This window comes from Condylostylus longicornis, unplaced genomic scaffold (assembly GCF_029603195.1).
Source record: "Condylostylus longicornis isolate FDR11 unplaced genomic scaffold, ASM2960319v2 ptg000003l, whole genome shotgun sequence".
NCBI lineage: Eukaryota > Metazoa > Arthropoda > Insecta > Diptera > Dolichopodidae > Condylostylus > Condylostylus longicornis.
The window spans coordinates 2,301,915-2,321,415 of NW_026577972.1; the positions used below are offsets into that span (position 1 = coordinate 2,301,915).

The 19,501-nt window shown below is 26.8% G+C and overlaps 1 protein-coding gene across 6 annotated transcripts in view; it reads left to right on the forward strand.

The window, feature by feature from the left end:
- Positions 1-214: 214 nt before the first annotated feature.
- The window catches only part of LOC129607073 (neprilysin-3), a 32,571-nt gene continuing 13,284 nt past the window's right edge, over positions 215-19,501 (forward strand). The window contains exons 1-5 of one of the 6 annotated variants that reach the window (XM_055517799.1): positions 315-358; positions 16,455-16,781; positions 16,855-16,965; positions 17,042-17,186; positions 18,719-18,818. In XM_055517799.1, the coding sequence (XP_055373774.1) occupies positions 16,761-16,781; positions 16,855-16,965; positions 17,042-17,186; positions 18,719-18,818 (377 nt within the window). In that variant the 5' untranslated portion in view covers positions 315-358; positions 16,455-16,760. Of the gene's footprint in view, positions 359-2,003; positions 2,023-15,071; positions 15,372-16,454; positions 16,782-16,854; positions 16,966-17,041; positions 17,187-18,718; positions 18,819-19,501 lie in introns of those variants that run through there. The other 5 variants (XM_055517807.1, XM_055517790.1, XM_055517817.1 and 2 more) reach the window with 5 other exon arrangements.

Consider the following 19,501-nt stretch of genomic DNA (forward strand, 5'->3'; position numbering starts at 1 on the left):
TACGATGTTTTTGATACACTCGTTTGTTAACAATGTTTTGTTTTCTTCTTACCTACATAACTCTTATTACAATTTATATCTTAATAAAAATGGAATGGAACGAGTCGAACTACTTCTTAGACAGATATACTTTGATTTTTACTTGCTCATTTACATTTTTCTCTTTTTTATATTTATTTGTTCATTTTTATGTTGTTGACTTGCGTTATTACGTCGTCAAAAATCGTATATCTAGTCCATTTTTTTTGTGAATTGTTGTAAATTATTAGTCTTTTTATTTTGTTTTGTGTGTGTAGACAAACTAAACGCGATATGTTAACTACTGTTTCGCTGTAAATTTCAATTTTGAAGCGACGGGGTGGTTATTTTTTTTATTCTTAAGGATATTTGTGCACTTTGTATTTAAATTTTTTTTGTTTTTTTGATTTTGGTTTTGTTTATTTGTCGTAATTAATTACTATTTGATCCTTTTTTGCTTTAAATTTAAATGTTGAAAACACCAGTTTACATTTTAATAATTTTGTTTTTCTGTATAATATGAAAGCAGTGAAAAATTAAAAATTTAAAAATTAAAATTATTTTGAAACTTTAGGAATTGATTTTAATTAATCCATTATTTTTAATGTCTAGATTAGGAAATACAAAATTGAATATTTTTGTGTAACGAATTGAAAGGCATACAGAAAAAAACAATTTTACTGTTATTTAAAAATTTCCATTCAGAGTTGAATAGATTTTGTTCTCAATTTCTTGTGGGATTTAATAATACGTTAGTAATAAGCACATATTTTCAAAAATATATAAGAAATTAGAAAAAAAAACGCAGAATAGAAAAATTTCTGAAATTTATTTAGTAAAAGTAAAATTTTCTTTTCAGTCAATAAAATTTAAACATTAAAAAATAAAATCAAGGTTACCGCATGTACATACATATATATTTTTCTACATACATACATATATGATTAATTTATAATTTAAATTGTAAATATTAATAACATCTTCAAAAAGAAAAAGTTTTCGTTTAGCACTCTTAAATTCCACTTAACTTTAGCCCTTTCGGACTACTCCTCTTTTCAGTTTCAATGTGACAAAAATTCAATTTTACTAATGTGACAAAAACTTAATTTTACTTTGAAATTTAATAAGCACAATAATATTATTATTTAAATAGTATACAAAATTTAAATAACAAAATAAAAACAAAAATTATGTGGGCTTCTCAAACTAAGAAATCGATTTAAAAACTGAAATCAAAACAAAACGACTATAATAACAGTATATTTAATACAATATCAGAAAATCTCCGAAATCTATAAGAAAAAATAAAAAAATAAAATCACTTCCCGTATATTTACAGCCTGATCGTTTATCTCACCTTTTTACTCACTTTTTATTCAATTTCAACTTAAAATTCTCCGTTTTTCTAATGGATGTTTTACTTTTCCAATAAGATTACTCATTTTTTTAATTGTATTTTTGCATTTTTTCTCAAATTATCGTCTGAATGTTTCACTTTCAAAAACAAGGTGAAAAACTTTTGTATACAATTTAAGAAAAAACGAGATATGCAATCGGAATAATTCTTCTCACTCGAAAATTACATTATACAAGTATATGATAGTTACTCACCTTCTTCTCACTTTCCGAGTAGAATAGCGAGATGGACGACCAGGCCAGTAAAAGAAACTGGAAAAGTATAAGCACATATGAACGTTGGACAATAAACAAAACTCTAACTTCATTAAAACTTATATATATATTATTGATTATAATAGAATCTTACTTTTCATTGTATATACATACATATGTACATTCATATGATAAAGTTTTTTTTTATTATTAAAATTATTCCTGGCGCTTAAAATATTCCACTTATAATGAAAAAAAAAAGTTCAAGGTTCCTATAATTATGTTAAAAAAAAGCTTGAGATTTTTGACAGCTTTCATGTACACATACACACAAACCAGCACAAAAATTCCGTATGAATAATTTTTCTTAAACTGTTCAATACAGCAAAAAAGGTATGTAGATTTTATTTCATATTTTATTAGCTTTTCGACGACATTATAATTTATAATGTAAAAGATTCATACTTGTTATAGTCTGAGTTGGAAAAAGATTATGGCTGGTTAAAAAAGATAAAATATCGTAGCAGCGAATGATGGGAAAGTAAAGGTACAAGGACAGAAAAAAAAAGGCATAAGGAGATTTGCTGACCCATGTTGCAACCGCTGACTTGTTGCAATTTTTTTTTGTTTCATTTTTCAATAATTTCCTTAACATTATCACTATCAAAATGAATAACTTTGAATAAATCAAATTTTTATGAGGTATTCATAAAAAAAAACATTGAGGAAAATGAGTTTGAGTAAAATGATGTTGGTAGAATTTGAGACGATAATTTTCATTCTTAACCTTGTTTGCAATTTTTGAAATAATCGTAATAATTTTCAAAATCGAATGAAATAAAAACGATTGTGACATTCAAACATGAGTGATTTGAGATTGGTCGATTGGTACACAAATTACACATTCTGCATCTTAATTCTTTTGCATCTTAAAAGAGCTCAATTTCATCTTCGCTATTCGGAAAAAAATTTTTGTAAAAAAATAAAAATAAAAATTTTTCATTAGGCAAGAATAATTTTGGTCTTCTAAAAAATTAAATTAAATATTGTTGATTAAATTTTTTGTGGTTTTGTAACAACATTTTCCTCAATTTTTTTTAAGTCCGAACTAAATTATAGATTTCGCTAGATTGTAGGTTGGAATAAATATAGAAATCAAATGCAATGAACTTCAACCTTAAAGGTACCCTTTATCTTCTCACAGAAATGAATCTTTATTTAAAATGACGCAATTAGCGAAAGTTGCGATTTTTTGGAAAATCGATTTAAATTTATTAGACATACATATATACATATATACGTTCCTTAACATTTATATATATAAGTAAATGTACAAGTTGTGTAAATAAGCATACACGTAAATCCATACCGAATTAATTTAGTTTTGAATAGTTTGCTTATTTATTTATTTTTTTAAATTATTATAATAAAATTTCCTATTTTTTTTGCAAATAAAAACATTTAAAGAAAAACAATGCAGGAAATTTATTAATTTTTTTTTTGTAAATTTTATACATTGTACATATATATATATATATATGTAAATAGATATTCAAGTTTTAATATTTGTATATTTGAATTTCAAATAATTTTACTCGTATATATAATTGCAATGATTTTATCTCTGTAAGAAGATGATTTAAAAATTTTCTGTTAAAAACATTAAAAAATCCGTAGTGAAAATGAATAATCATTTAAATTGATTTAAATTTTTCAATATAGTCAAAAACGTTTTATATATATATATCAAAGTTTATATATATCTTCTCTTAAAAATTTTATTTATTATGTATACGAGGTGGTCTAGTCTGGTAGTAAAGCTGTTAGGGTCAAATATTCAAATTTTACAAATTTTGAGATGCTATAACTGAAGACGGAAAAAAATTTTCTTTTCGCGAAATGAACTATTTAGTGTAGTTCTAACACTTTAGAACTACACTAAAGAGTTCATTTATTAGTGTCTAAAAGCTGTTAAAATTTCAGATTCCTAAAACCTGAAGTCTAGAAGAAAAACGATAAAAAAATATGGAAAGAACGGATTTTAGGTAACGGTAAACTTTAACGGCGATTTTCTTTTTCTAATATTCAAATATGGTATGCCAGGATAGAGAAAGCCAGCCACTACGTTTCTACATTTGCAAAATGGCACTTTTAAGATTTTGTGGGGCTATAACTTATAGAGGAAAGGATATGTGTAAAAATTTTCTTCCACGGTAATAAGTTTCTAGTAAAGATTTATGTACATATGAAATTTCAGCTTTCTATCTTCAAGGGTATAGAAATTTTGTAAATGGGTTCGTCCACGGACGAACGGGCAGACAGACGGATGCACGGCCGAACGGGTGGACGGATAGGCGGACGGATGGATGTAGTAAACTAATAAGTATTATTTTCCAAATAACCGTAACAGCTTCGAAACTGTTGAAGCTAGATCATTGTATTGTTCGCAACATTTTTTCGGGGTTAATAAATCTACATAACGGTTTATCATTGTTTGATGTGAAACTCACAATTTTCTAGTAATAATTGCACAAACACGAAATTTTGGGTTAGAAAATTTATTTTTGTTTTTTTAAAAAGTTAATTAACTTGAAATGATCCTCTACAACTTCTTCAGACATAATTTTTATGTAACACCTACAGTTTGTCAGGTAAAGGTCAGATAATTTAATATGAAGTAATGTACACAATCGATCACATTTAAATTTTAAGTGATTTTATAATTGAATTAAAACAGATCTTAATAAACAAAAAATGCTTATGCATGCATACTTAGTTAATAACTAAGTAGAAGTAAGTATGACAGTGGTACATACATTTAAAATTGGCCTTTTAAGTGTACCTATTAACTTACTGTTAATTTGTTGTGAAGGCATCTACTCCTTACTCATCATGAATTTCTGCACTACCACGAATTGGATTTTGTTATTTTTTCTACTTCACTCCTAGGTGCATGATATGATAGATACTGTAATCCGTCATTCATTGGCTTAACTATAGACACCTGGCGAGCCTGCCGTAGTTTTTCTATCCGTTGTACTTATTCTATTTTCTTATCAAATTTGCCTTTCTCTTCTCCTGGGTTTTTATACTCTGCACTTCATGAAGGGTGTATTAACTTTGGTATGGAGTTTGTAATTACTTAAGGATCATCTACGGTATGAACATACATATCTGCGGTATATTCCGTCCGTCCGTCCGATCGCACGATAACTCAAAAACCAATAATGCAATTGACATCAAACTTTCACAAGTTGTTCTGCCAAGGACGAGCTCTATTGCCATTGGACTAATTCAGACAACAGATTCAGGAAGCTGCCATACAACGCAAAGCCAAAGAGTTTATTTTAAATATTTCAAAAACTAATTACATTATGCATATCCTATAAAAATTTTAATAGGATGCCGGCACCGGTTCGGATGGATAAATTTTCTATATTCGGAAAAATAATAAAGTCACACTCATAAAACTTGGCAGTCGTGTGTCCAATTTTAGGTCAGAAATATTTCTGAAATTTTAGTGGAATTGCTTGGCATGTTCGGGTACCTGCCATACAATTCCAAAAGCTAATTTTAAATATTTGGAAAAATAATAAAGTGAAATTAATGAAACTTGGCAGTCGCATGTTCAATTATAGGTCAGACATATCCGTAAAGTTTCTATAGTATAATTCAATCGGTTTCTACCGACTGAAACGTTTTTACTTGTTTAAAATCTGCTTTTGTCATCAGATCTGACACATTAAATCTCCTTTGTTCATCCTTTTGCACTTACCACTTATTACCGACCGTATTGTATAAACAATAGGTAGGTTATGTGGTGGCAACAAATTTTGCATATCGATTTTTCGGTGGGAATGCACTTCTCCATAGTAGGGAGGTGTGAGTAAACTATTTTTAGCAAACTGTCGGTCCGTCGGTCTGTCGGTCTGTCGGTCTGTGTGTGCACGCGTGTATCTCAAGTTCTGCTGAACCGATTTTGATGAAATTTTATATGTAAGTTTATTTCCACCATGGCACGGATTGATCACCTTTTGGGATATATCAGGCCTCGGGAACTGCACTTTTTAGCGGGCCTGTTTTACATTTTTCAACGTTTTGAAGAAAATATTCAACCGATTTTCTTGAAATTTCATATATAAGCTTCGATCGTCTGCGAAAATTCCTATGTTTTGGAAGAAATCAGGCATCGGAAACTGGACGTTTACTACGGGCCAAATATACATTTTTGAGAATATAAAGAGAAATAACCAACCGATTTCATTGAAATTTAATATATGAATTCCTCGTATCAAAACAATGAGCATATAAATTTTTGGAAAGATCAGGGCTCGAAGACTGATTTGCGGGCCGATTTTACATTTTTCACCCTATCTACGAAACGAATTGATGGGATTTCATGAAATTTGATATTTGAGTTCTGGACATTACCAAAACTAACTGGTGGGCATTTCAGGGAATTCGGATAGCACAAAACGAAACTGTACTAAAAGACAAATTTACATTTTTCTAGATATGTTAACTATAAGCTTACAAATGTCCTTAAAATTGGAAAGAAGTATTTAACAGAAATTTTTTTAATATTCTGTAACACTTTCACTCAGATAGAAAATACACAATGTGGTCGGTTATGTGCTGACCACATCAGATTTTTTTATTATATATATTTGAACTTAACAATATACTTAAAATTTGTAAATTCTTTTTTTTTTCTAAACATTTTATATACTCTGTAATATTTTCTAAATATGTTTCTGTAAACAATAGAACAAAGTAAATTCGATATATTATGCCCAAAATAAAAATTAAAATTATTTCGCATTGTCATAACATTTCATTGCGTAATCAATTTTGTATATAAACATTGAAATCTCAAGCGAACATTCCATTTAACGGCAATGTCGAATAATTTGTTAGTCAAAAGCAATTAATTTTCGTTTTTTGTTTTGTGCAGAATCTTTTTATTACGAAATCGCTCTGTCAATAACACTAACAAGACTTATAAGATATTAAATTTTCTTTGCATATGGACACAGCTTATACAGGATGTTTCATACAGTATTGGCCTCTCTCGCAAAAGGCTTAGGAGCTAAAATGGAAAAAAAAAATTTTTTTTCCATTTAAAAACTTTATTGTAACTTAGGTTATGTAAGAAATCCTTTAATTGCTTATTATACCCCGCACCTTCTTGAAGAGTATATTCTCTTTAGTATGGAGTTTGAAGGAATCGTCTCCAATATGGACATGTATGTATATTAATTCTTGCTCAGCGTAAAATTCTGCGTTTTTTTAGACATGTCCGTCCCATCGCACGATAACTCAAAAACGAATAATGCAATCGACATCAAACGTTCACATGTTTTTTCTTTTCTGCCAAGGACAGCTGCTATTGTAATTGGACCAATTTCCGCAATGGACTCGGGTAGCTGCCATACAATTCAAAGATGTTTTAGAGGTAGTTGCCATTAAACTCCAAAAGCAAATTCTAAATATTTGGAAAATTAATAAACTTGGCATTCGTGTGCCCAATTCGTGGGTCCAATTTCAGGTTTGATGGAATGGTTTGACAGGTTTGGGTAGCTGGTATGCAAGTCCAAAAACAAGTTTTAAATAATCGAAAAAATAATGAAATTAGATTCATTAAACTACCAAATGTGTCCAATAACAGGTCCCATATATATTCATGAAGTTTAATGAACTATGAATTGATGAACTATGAATGAGTTAAATAAAATATGAATTGATTTAAGTTTTCAGGCAAGTACAGGAAAATGTGAAGTTATAACGGCTTGAAAAAAAATATACAATTTTATAAATTCATTATATTACTAAAAGTATGTTAGTAATATAATGATAAATATAATCTAATGGTAAATATAGTAGTAATACTATATTACTAACTGTACTAAGTGTATATTACATGCGTTAATGCTATGCCTTAATGTGTGAAATCATAAAAACATATTTAAGCAATTATTTCATATCGCCACAGATATATACGTTAGATATTTTTGTATAAATGATGTATACGCTAGTTATATATAAATATACACACATATTCAATATGGTATCGTATATTAACATTTAAATATTTCTAATAAATTGCATGCATATAATGTAAAGCTTTATTAGAATACTGTGTCAAATGAGTTAATTAAACAATTCGATAACTGTATATTCTTATGTATACAAAGTGGTTCAGTTAAGAATACAATATTATATATCATTGTATAGGGCATCAAAAATGGATAAAATTTTTGTTAAGAACTAGTTGTCAAATATCAACGGTTTCGGGATACAGGGATTTTTTTAAATAGTTTTCACGAAATTCTACTTACCCAAGTTTTTTACGTATAACTTCCCTTCTAAAAAAGGTAGAATTCTCGAGTGAACAGTTTTTGAAAGGGCTAGTACAGGAATTGAAAACAATATATTTTTTAAAAAGGAAGTTATTATACTACCTTTTTTAAAAATGGAAGTTATAAGTAAAAAACTCGAGCAAGTAGAAATTTAGTGAAAATTCTTTAAAACCTCTGTACCTCGGAAACCGTTGCAATTTGATACCTAGTTATGAAATAAAATTTTACTCATTTTCAATGCCCTAAATGATGGTATATGTTATGTCACTGATAACTGAATTACCCTGTATAAAGCATATAAATCATATACATATACATATACATATACACATTTTTGTAGACTTATAAAATACGTGTGAATTAAGTAATTAAATACACTTAAAACATATTAAAAAAATTAAAGTATAATAAAATGATAAGTATAATAAAATTCGATGGAATCGGACTCTCTGTAAGAAAATCTATCTATACCTCCGACATTTACTTCGTTTATATGGCAGATCGAATACTTCACTTAAAATTTCAATCTGCGTTTGTTCTGTGCATATTACGTACCTATATATATTTTTCATATTGCTTGTTTAAATCGTTGTTTCATATACCATGTTCAACGAAAATTATAAAAGATTTACTAAACTTTGATATTAGAATGGACGATGTTATACTTGTCAAGGTAATATTGAGGGACGTAATCATGTATCTCATTTTTTCCCTCGCCGAGTAAAAGGAAAATGTGTGAGTGTCATATGTTCGTATAATATAAAATTCGAATGAGAAAAATTTTTCCATATATTGTGTATCTCGTTTTTTCGAAAACATATTATATAAAATTTAGTCCACATTCATTCACTTTATTTTTGAATGAGGAATAAGTTTAGTTGGTATTTTAAGATAAAAGTGCGAAAATTCAGTTGAAAAAATGGGAGCCCTTATTGGGAAAATGATATATTCAATCAAAAAAGAAAAAAATTCTAACTTTAGAAATCGTAGACTGCAAATAAGGTGTGATATACTTATATATAGTGAAATAATATACAATAAACGGGTACTAATATCCAAATTGTAATAATAATAAATAACTAATCTATTAAGATTTATAAACTAAATCATAATAATAAAATAATTAAACAATAATTCTTCCTGAAATTTTCATAACAAGAAGGCCTAATTGTATAAAGTAAATTAAAATAAAGCTACAAATTAGACACATAAACGGCCAAAATAGGAGCATGGTGCTATTGAGGCAAGAATTTTTAAAATACAAAATGAAAATCAAATTATAGTTTGACCAGTTTTGTTCAAAATGACCTCACTGCAGTTTGGATATTAGAAATAACGATTTCGAAGTTTACTTTTATTTTTATACTAAGATATAATTGAATTAATATTAATGAATAAGATACTTATAATTTTAGAATGATCGTGGAATTAACCTTATATATTACTTTATTACGTACGTATTTATAACTTTTATATAAATATTTATACAGAGCGCTTCGTTTCAAAGTACACTGCTATATTCCGTTTTATAGGCTCTAATGAGTAGAGAATACTTTTGTATAGAGACCATGGTCACAGCTCAACATATTCCGAATTACAGTGGCTTAAAATCAATTTCGACTGCACATTATTAAATATGATTTGGAAACGTCAGAATAAGAGCTTTCTTAAGAACACCTACGTTAGTTATAATCATTTCAGATTTCGGAATCACATGAGTTTAAAGTTCAAAAAATTTTAATTTTCAACTCTTCATTTTTAAAAAAAAGTTAATTTTCTAGGTGACGTAACATGGGGCTTTCTCCCAGTTCAGTACAGCTGGCAACCTTGTCTAATGCTCTACAATTTGGTATATGGTTCATCTATACGATGATATATAGCAAATTGTACTGCAATATACAATGGTATAAAGCAATACACTTTGATACGAGACACCCTGTATGTATGCATATTTGTATAAGGAAATAAATTCTTCTCATAATCATATTTATATTGGAATTCTTATCTATACGTTACTGAGTACGTAAATATTTATACAAGAAAAAGTAACAAATGGTAAACTTTTGAATTAAATCAAATTATTTATGCATATTAGTGTGTAATACACATAATATATGTATATGTAGTTAGTTATATATTCGTGTATGAAATTGTATAAGTATAATAAAAAAATTAAAACGAATGGGTACTTTCAAATAAAAGCTTCTGATTTTTTTTATTCATTCTTTTTGTAAAGTTTTATTTCTGTGATAATAACTAGTTAAAGAAAATTCTTTATAGAGTTGATAAATTTATAAAATTTATTCCTATAACAATGTATATACATAGACAATAAATAAACATATATATTATTGCATATGCATATACAATATATACACATATAACTTGTACGCTTTCTAGAACATTTGTATATGTTTAGGTCTGTCCGAGAGAAATCGAAATTATTTTCGGAGAAATTTCGAATATAATTTGAAATGTTTGTATATTTTATACGTATACATATATACTTTAAGTACTCGTACATGCATAAGTACATACGCAATAAAATCCTTATACAACGAAAACTTAAAATCCTTTAAGTTTTTGTAATCGTTATTACTAAAACTGGCGGCGCCACTTTAGTTGTCTATCAAATTGGTGCTTTTCTGTTTTTTGTGACGATCTAAAATTTTAAAGTGTTATTTCGCTTTTAATATTATTTTTTGATTTTTAAATATTTTTTTAATTTATTAATCGAAAATATATTTCTAATAAATTTCTCTGTATAGAAACTCACAAGCCTTATCATTCATTGACTTGACAGTTTGTCTTTCATGTGTAGTAAAAGTTTTAACTAAATCTGTTCTAAGTGAACTCTCAAAATCTGCCAATTTTATCATTGTTGTCAATATAGTTTTACAATTTGAACTGACTTAGCAAAAACAACGTAAAATTTAAACTGGCGCTCTTTTAGTACTTTTTTAAGTTTACGCAGTTTACCTTTTTTAAGCTTTCCTGAAAGTATTGCACACTTTTTGAACCATTTTGCGCTCATAATCTACTATTAGTATATTTTGTTTGCATTTCTATGTGTCTTCCCATCTTTGTAAAATATATATATGTACATAAGTATGAAAATACATTTCCTAAAAGTGCCATACTTAAAATCATATAGCTTTTTATATAATTCACCTAAATTATATAAAAAGCTATATAATTTATATATATATATATATATAGATATATATATATATATATATATATATATATATATATATATATAATACGTATATAAGCGTATATACATATGTACAACAAGAAATTGTATAAAATAATATACATAGATTAGAATTAAAATCTTATCACTGTAATAAAAATCAAGGTCTGAACTAGACATTTACATTATATTTTTTTCGCTCTCATTTTTACCGACTGAATTGTGTATACAATAGGTAGGTTATGTGATGGCAACAAATTTTGCATATCGAGTTTTCGGTGGAAACGCACTTTTCCATGGTAGGGAAGTGTAAATAAACTATTTTTAGCAACCTGTCGGTCTGTGTGTGCACGCGTGTATCTCAAGTTCGGGTGAACCGATTTTGATGAAATTTTATATGTTTATTTCGAGTATGGCGCGGCACGGATTGATCGACTTTTGGGATATATTAGGCCTCGAGAACTGCACTTTGATTCAACTGATTTACTTGAAATTTCATATATAAGCTTCATTCGGCCGTTCGCGAAGCCTTCTAACTTTTGGATGGAATCAGATGTCAGCAACTGGATGTTTACTACGGGCCAAATATACATTTTTGCGTATATAAAGAAATATAAAGAACTATAATCAATCGATTTCCTTGAAATTCAAATTATTCGTATTAAAACAATAAACATATAAATTTTTTGGACAGATCAGAGCTCGGAAACCGATCTGAGGGCCGATTTTACATTTTTTACCATATCTATGAAGCGAATTGATGGATTTTCTTGAAATTTGATATCAGAGTTCTGGTTGTTACCGAAACTAACTGGCGAAACTAACTTCAAAGAATTCGCATAGCACAAGTCGAAACTCTACTAAGAGCAAAATTTACACACATTATAAAGAAATAATTAACTAGTTCTCTTTTACTTTTCAATATCGGGCAACTCTGGTTGTTAAAACAATGAAGCCGAACTTTAATTACTAGCCGATTTTTAATTGATTATGTTTTAATATGTATACTCCAGAAACTAGTAAACATAATATTTTTCTGCGTTTCTATTTGGGAACGCAATTTTTGCGGCAGGATATAAGAACACTTTCCCTGACATTCAAACAATAGACAAATCTGACTGTACACAGTTTAATTTTTTTGCAGTTTTATTGTAATTTAAATATGTACCTAATTTATTAATAATATAGTTATTTATATTATTTTAGCAATTAACAAATAAACGATAATATAAGTAAAATCTAATTAACCTGCAAACTTAAGTTATTTAGCATTTGAAATTAAACCGAATAACTTAAGTTAACTCGTTGAATTTACAATTATGTAAAAGTGCCTAGTTCATTTCAGTTAAAATTCACATAAAATTATGGTTTATTATGAAAGAAACATAAATCTATTTTTAATAAAAATGAAATGATTCACCGCTTGAGTTTGAGGGGTAACAAAATATTCGGTTATCTGAATTACGATTTGGATTAAATTCAGTATATTTATTTTCTCATCGGATTATTCGTATAAATTTCACTTCTACCCAACTATTTTTATGTTGGCTTACTTTAAATTTCGAATAAATAGCCCATAAAAATTCGACACATAGTTTTTATGCTTTTCATATATGAAAAATTTTGATTTTGTAATAAATAATTTTTTTTAGAGAATAATATTGATTTAATGATTTTAATACAAACAAAAAATTTTAAGTAGATATAGAAAAATAAATATACACAATATTTTAAGTAGATAAAAAAAAGAAAGAAAAATATACAAATATTCTATCAAACACCCAACCGAGTTAAACAAATGTCAATAATTTTGAAAGTTAAAAAAAAAACAAAAAAAATAAAAAGCACGATCACAAAACATAAAAACTTTAGTAAGCAGGTATGTAGAGCATATACATTTCAATGACTGGCGGGCGAGCAGGCAGGTGGGCATGCCGGCACATTCCATATTTAAAATATTCTTTTTAATATATTGACATTCATTTAACAACGTTTGATATTCCATATTGTATAACTCAATAGTTAAATAAAATTCTTGATTTTTCTGGGTATATTAACTATAAACTTACTAATGCCCTAAAAATTGGAAAGAAGTATTCAACAGGCATTTTTATAATATTCTGTGACACTTTCACTTAACAAGACAATAGACATTGCGGTCGGTTATGTGCTGACCACATCAGATTTTTTTCATAATATTTTGAGAAACATATTGAAGCTTTGCTTACTATGTACATACATTGTACTTACATATTATGTATACAGTCAGACCTGGTTAATTTCTAAACTAAAAACCAAGAAAAATTCTTGCAGCTAAGCGTTTTTCGCAGTAACTGGATAAATTTTTTTTTCAATTAAGAAGATCTCCTGATCATAGATTTGCAATAAAATTGTATTTAACAGGTGCGGATTTTAATTTTATGTTCTTAACTTATTACAATTAAATTACAGTGCAATTTAATTGAACTGTAATAATTTGTAGTTTTGTGCTTTATAATATAAAAATCTTCTATTTTTATCAATTGTTTTGAATGTGAATTATATCGTTATAAACGTGTTTAGAAAATCACAAATTTTTAAATTTTTTTTGCAATTTAACCGGTTGTATTTTTATGATTTTTTTATATTTTATACTAAAATATAATTTGCAATATGGGATTTTCAGCTGTGCATCTGAAACTATTTAAAAAAATCTTAAAAGTGTGAAAACATAAAATTTTTTACACTTTTAACCGGGGTTTGAATTTAGGCGGGTTCGATTGTACATAATAGGGCGGTTAAATTCACTTTTGATCAATTAAAAGTACAAACTTTGATTTTTTTTCGTTTTATAGTTGAAAGTTTTAAAATAACCAAATTTGTATAAATATACATATATGTGTATCAACAAAAAGCTTGTATGCATAATGATTATGTTATACATTTTAATATATTACAAAAATTTTTTTTACCTTCAAATATTGAGCGTTTACCTAAATGTAAGGCTAACGTTAACTTAAATTTAGGACAAAACAGTTCATCTGTTTAATAAATATATGGAGCAAAATAGATTTGAGTTTAGATTTGTACTCACTATTTCGACAATTATCCATATGACAATAACTTATAAACTTGTTATTAATTTTATTTAGTTACTTAAGCTTTCACTTAACCATTTATGTTTTTGAGAAAAGGAAATATACGTAATAGGAAAAAAATTAGCTTTATCTTTTTTTAAGTTATTCAATTTATACTGAAATCTTATTCAATTTATTTTGAAATCCTCTTCAATGCGTTGGAACTGGAATCTAATTTATATTTATTGTGAGAATATGTCAAAAAGATATTTTATTGCAATAATTTCTGTTAGCAAAAAACAGAAGGCAATTGTCAAAAATAAAAGCAACTTATGCTTTCAAAATGAAAAATATTTCCCTTCATATTATTTGCAAGGTAGTAATTTCTTATCATTTCAAGTTTTTTAGTATATATGCAGCGCATTCTAATTTTCTCTACACTTAAAAATAATATCTTTATTTTCCCTTGTAAAATAGTCCATGGTCAACTCTATCGGTTGTATGAGTGTGTCTGCGTATATACATATGTATGATTTATACATATTGAAATTAAATTTTGCCACGTTTTCATATACCCTAAAAAATAAGAACAAAAATAAAAGATAAAAAAAAAGCATATCCTTTAACAATAACAAAAATATGCAAAAGCTTAAAATTGTGTACATTTATTAGTTTTTTTAAAGAGTCTATTTGAAAGAATAAATTAGATACTGCTGGTTAAATAAACCGGAAAAAAAATCAAATTTATCAAAGTATAAAATTAAAAAAAAAAAAACCAAATATTTGTTTTAATCTATACAAAAATAAATAAAAAATATAAATAGTGCGAAATATACAAAAAATGTTTCTTTTTTGTGATATTTGTGTGGCAGGACCCACACATGATGTTTTTATGAGAAAAAAATAATAAAAAAATTGTTTCTTTTCTATTTGTTTTTTTTATTTTTTTTTCGTTTAAGTTCTTTAGTTGAATTAATAAGAAATATTTTTAATTGAAAATTAAAAAAAGAAATACATAATGTGTAAGGAGATTTTGTGTGTGTGCGTGTGTGTATATACCGTTTCTTAGCTAAGCATAAGCCATCTTTTGAAAGATAACCTAAACTTTTTAATTTACTGCAAAAAAAATAGGTATTTGATTCTCTGATTTTTATTTCTTTCATAAAAAACAAAATCTGTAAATGAGTTTTAAATTAAAAAAAAAATGTTAAAACAAAAATTGAATCAAAAAATGTCGATAAATATATTTTGTCAATAAACATAAACAAAAAATTTTATACAAATCTAACTATATATGAGATAAAGATTGAACAAAGTATAAAATATATTATTAAATGGATAATTGAATTGAAATTTTATTAGAAATGGGTTCATTTTGAAGATTTGATAAAAAAAAACTTAACGAAACCTTCGAGAAATTTAATTGCAGTTTAATTGAAAAAAAATATAACGATTTCGATTCGAACCAAATCAGAAACCAAAAAAAAAACCAATGATGTCATAAGCCGTATGCGCGTTTAGGTAATGCCCGAAGTTGATTGATATAGAATTTATTGTAAAGGAGAATATAAAACATTTTCTTTCGTGGAAGCGTCATCATGCCTAAAATTGAGTTTTTGGTCAAAATGTTTTTTGTAAACTTAGCAAAACATGGAAAACAGCGTAAAAAATTCCAATTCTGAAAAACTTCTCTAGCATTAAAAAACCTTAATTTTGAGGATATTTGTATAAAATGTAAAAATTTTAAAAATCTTATTTTGAAGTTTGCACAAAAAATATGACAAGCAAACCTTCATGTTAAAGCTAAATCTTCAATTTTGGCAGTTTTTCTCAGATAACATTCTTTTTCTTTTCTCTGCTTTCCTCGCCTATCTTCTCCTCTCTTCTCCTCTCCTCTCCTCTCCTCTCCTTTCCACTCCACTCCTCTCCTCTCCACTCCTCTCCACTCCTCTCCTCTCTTCATTGCAAATTTCTTCATCCCTTACTTTCAAATTTACATATTCACATTGGAGTTTTATTCTGAATATAATGATAATATTAATAATATTTCGTTAATGTTGTACTATATTACAGAATTCAGCTGCAAAATCGTACAGCGTTAACAAAATTTATATTAAAACCGTGTTACGATAAGCTTGTATTATTATTACATTTTTATCAGTTCAAAACGTTCAAGTTGAATATGTAGTATACCCATTTAAATTGCACTTTTAGGATGGTACAAAATGATACATAAAGCATAAAAATAACTTAATTAAATAAACAACAAATATTAGTGTTATAAACAAATTAAAATATCTGAAAACAAAACACAAAAAAACTATGGACTTAAAAATGTAGACTGATTAATTAAAATTCAAAAAAAAAAGAAAGGTTATTATAAAGAGAAATTAAAAATTTTTAAACTAAAAATTTTGGGGTTTTAACAATAGAAACGCAATTGCAAAACTTACAATTTAATTTTGGTTTCTGTTCTCATTTTGTTTTCTGTTTTTGTTTTCCCTTTTTTTGTAATTTAGAATGCAAATAATGTCAGTAAAGGTAATTTAATTTCGTTTAAACTTGATATTTCGACAAAATTTCATTTTTTATTTTTTATTAATTTGTTTTGCAGATGACTCGCTATAAGCAAGCTGATTTCGTTGATGAAGATACCAGTTCGATTGGGACCATACAATTAAATGAAACATCCGGATCTGGAATACAAGTTAGATATAAAACAAGAGTTAGTAACTATTTTAATATGCTTTTGCTTCCTTCTTTACTTTATCTTACAATTAATTCTCTTATTTAATACATAGGGAAATTCATTATGGAAATCACTTTCGAAATTGGAAAAAATATTGCTATCAACTTGTTTTACATTAACATTTTGTCTATTACTTGTAATCTTTGTACCAAGAACAAAAGATATTGATAGCACATTTTTAAACGTCCAAAATAGAGGTAAATTTGGTCTTCCTTTTCTTGTAGCGCTAGCAAAATAATAATTTTTTTTTTGTTTTAGTTTAATATATATACGATCATTTCAAAATTGCAATAATACTATTTTGATACACAATTCAGAAAAAAAAACACGTAAGCTGAATTTTGTATTAATACCAGACCACTGCAATTTTGAATATTGAAGTACATTTTCTAATTCCAAGTTGAAATTATGTCACAATTATGTCAAAAAAAAGTACTTTAAAATTTCGTTAACCCCTTAATCAATGAAATCAAAAGTTCAATATTGTATAAAAACGAAACCCTACAATATTGTTTCTATATTCAACATATCAAATATATATGATGAATTCCGCAATGTAGGTAATTGCAATATTGAATTTTTGATTTCACTCAGTATGGGAACACAATTAAGCAATTTATATTCATAATATGAATTTTACAGAAAGTGGTGTAACTGCGTAACTATATAATATATTCCATTTTAATGTAACAATTCAGAGTTGCTCTTGTTAAATTTTTAATTTTACACAATGAACACATTTTCTAATTAAAATGAAACAAATTTGAAAAAACGTTGAGGTTTTTAGAAGCATTGAAACAGTTTTAAAATTGTTGGAGCCATTTGGAAGACTTTCAAAATATTATACTTGTTGAACAATTCCATGAATAAGTTGAATCGACAAATATTAAAGTAAAAATAAAAAATCAACAATACCGCAATGACGATGATTTCTCTCAAACCTTTTTCAAAGCCTGAGGCCTAGCAAGATTGGTGTCCAAAATAAAAAAAATCGGCCAAGTGGGATTGATTTTCAAAAAATTATTCCAAAAAATGCTAGATTTTTGTTAACTTATTTTAACGCTAAACTTTCTAAAAGTATTATTAAATTTTGAACTATTGCAATCATAGTAAATTTTTACAACGGTACTTCATATTTTAGGCAGACTTCGCCTGCGACCAAAAAAGTCTTAAGGGGATTCTCGAAATGTTCTAAGCAAAAAGTTCTTTAGAACTCATTTCACTATACCTTGTCGAATTTCCTTGCTGCCAAGTCTTCAGTTTAGCTAGAACTAAATGAATTCTTCTTTCGGCATTCAAAATCTGGGAAAATTCACAAATTCAAAACAGGCTTATATTTGACCAAACAAATTACATAAAAAAATGGAACGAAACATAATATTCTGTGATTTAGCATTAAGTTAAATGTTTTTTATTTTAACTAAAATTAAGAACTCAAAAGATGAATTTATTTTAAGTTAGTAATATACCTTGCCTTCCAAAATGCATTAATACGGTATTAATAAATAATTCAGCCTGTAAGTATGAATAATTGCTGATTTATGCGTTAATATTAAATTATCAAGGATAGTTTAATTCCCATATTAAAGCTATATCATAAGTTATATCAGTAGTTAATGCATAAACTAAATAATTTACGAAAAATTTCAATTTGGAATTTATTAAATAATAATTAAAAAACAAAAATCATTAATAAAATTTTTTCTTTTTTTTTTTATATATTTTTAAGATCCATGTTTAACCGAACCTTGTATACATGCTGCCAGTTCTATTTTAAATTCAATAGACCGTAGCATAGATCCATGTGATGATTTTTATAGTTTTTCCTGGTAAATGAATTTTTCAAAAATTTTTCAAAATTTTCAAAAACTTCATGATGAAATCAAAAAAATATAATGCTGCTATTGTGTTTCAGAATTCAGTTTGCATAATTTGATATGTTATAAAATGCAACATATAAGCACAACACTGAATCACTGACATCCAAATCATAAGAACGCTGTATTTCTATACATACTTCAACTTACAACAATACTAATTGTTGAATTGTATAAGTAATGCAGTATTACCGCAATTTGGATGTTAGAAAATTTATGATTTTACTCCATGACATATCCATTATATATTATATTTGAACTAAATTACACATATACATACTTATATATATATTCATTGAAATCTTGAGCTGAAACATTTATTTTTCATTAAAAACTGAATTATTATACTAAATCACATATTCTTTTTAGCTGAATTACATTACATATACTGATCTTCACTTTTCATTACAAATTGATTTTTTTTTGCTGAATGATATACATATAAATTCTTAAACTAGAAACATATATACAAATAATTAAGTTCTTCCTAAAAAACTATATAAATTCTTGAGCTGAATAAATTGAGATCAATAAATTTTAATTTTTCATTATTAAGCTTTCATTTTTTACAACATTTATAAAATATACTACTAATTTCTTTATATCTAACATACTCGTATGATTAATGTCTTTAT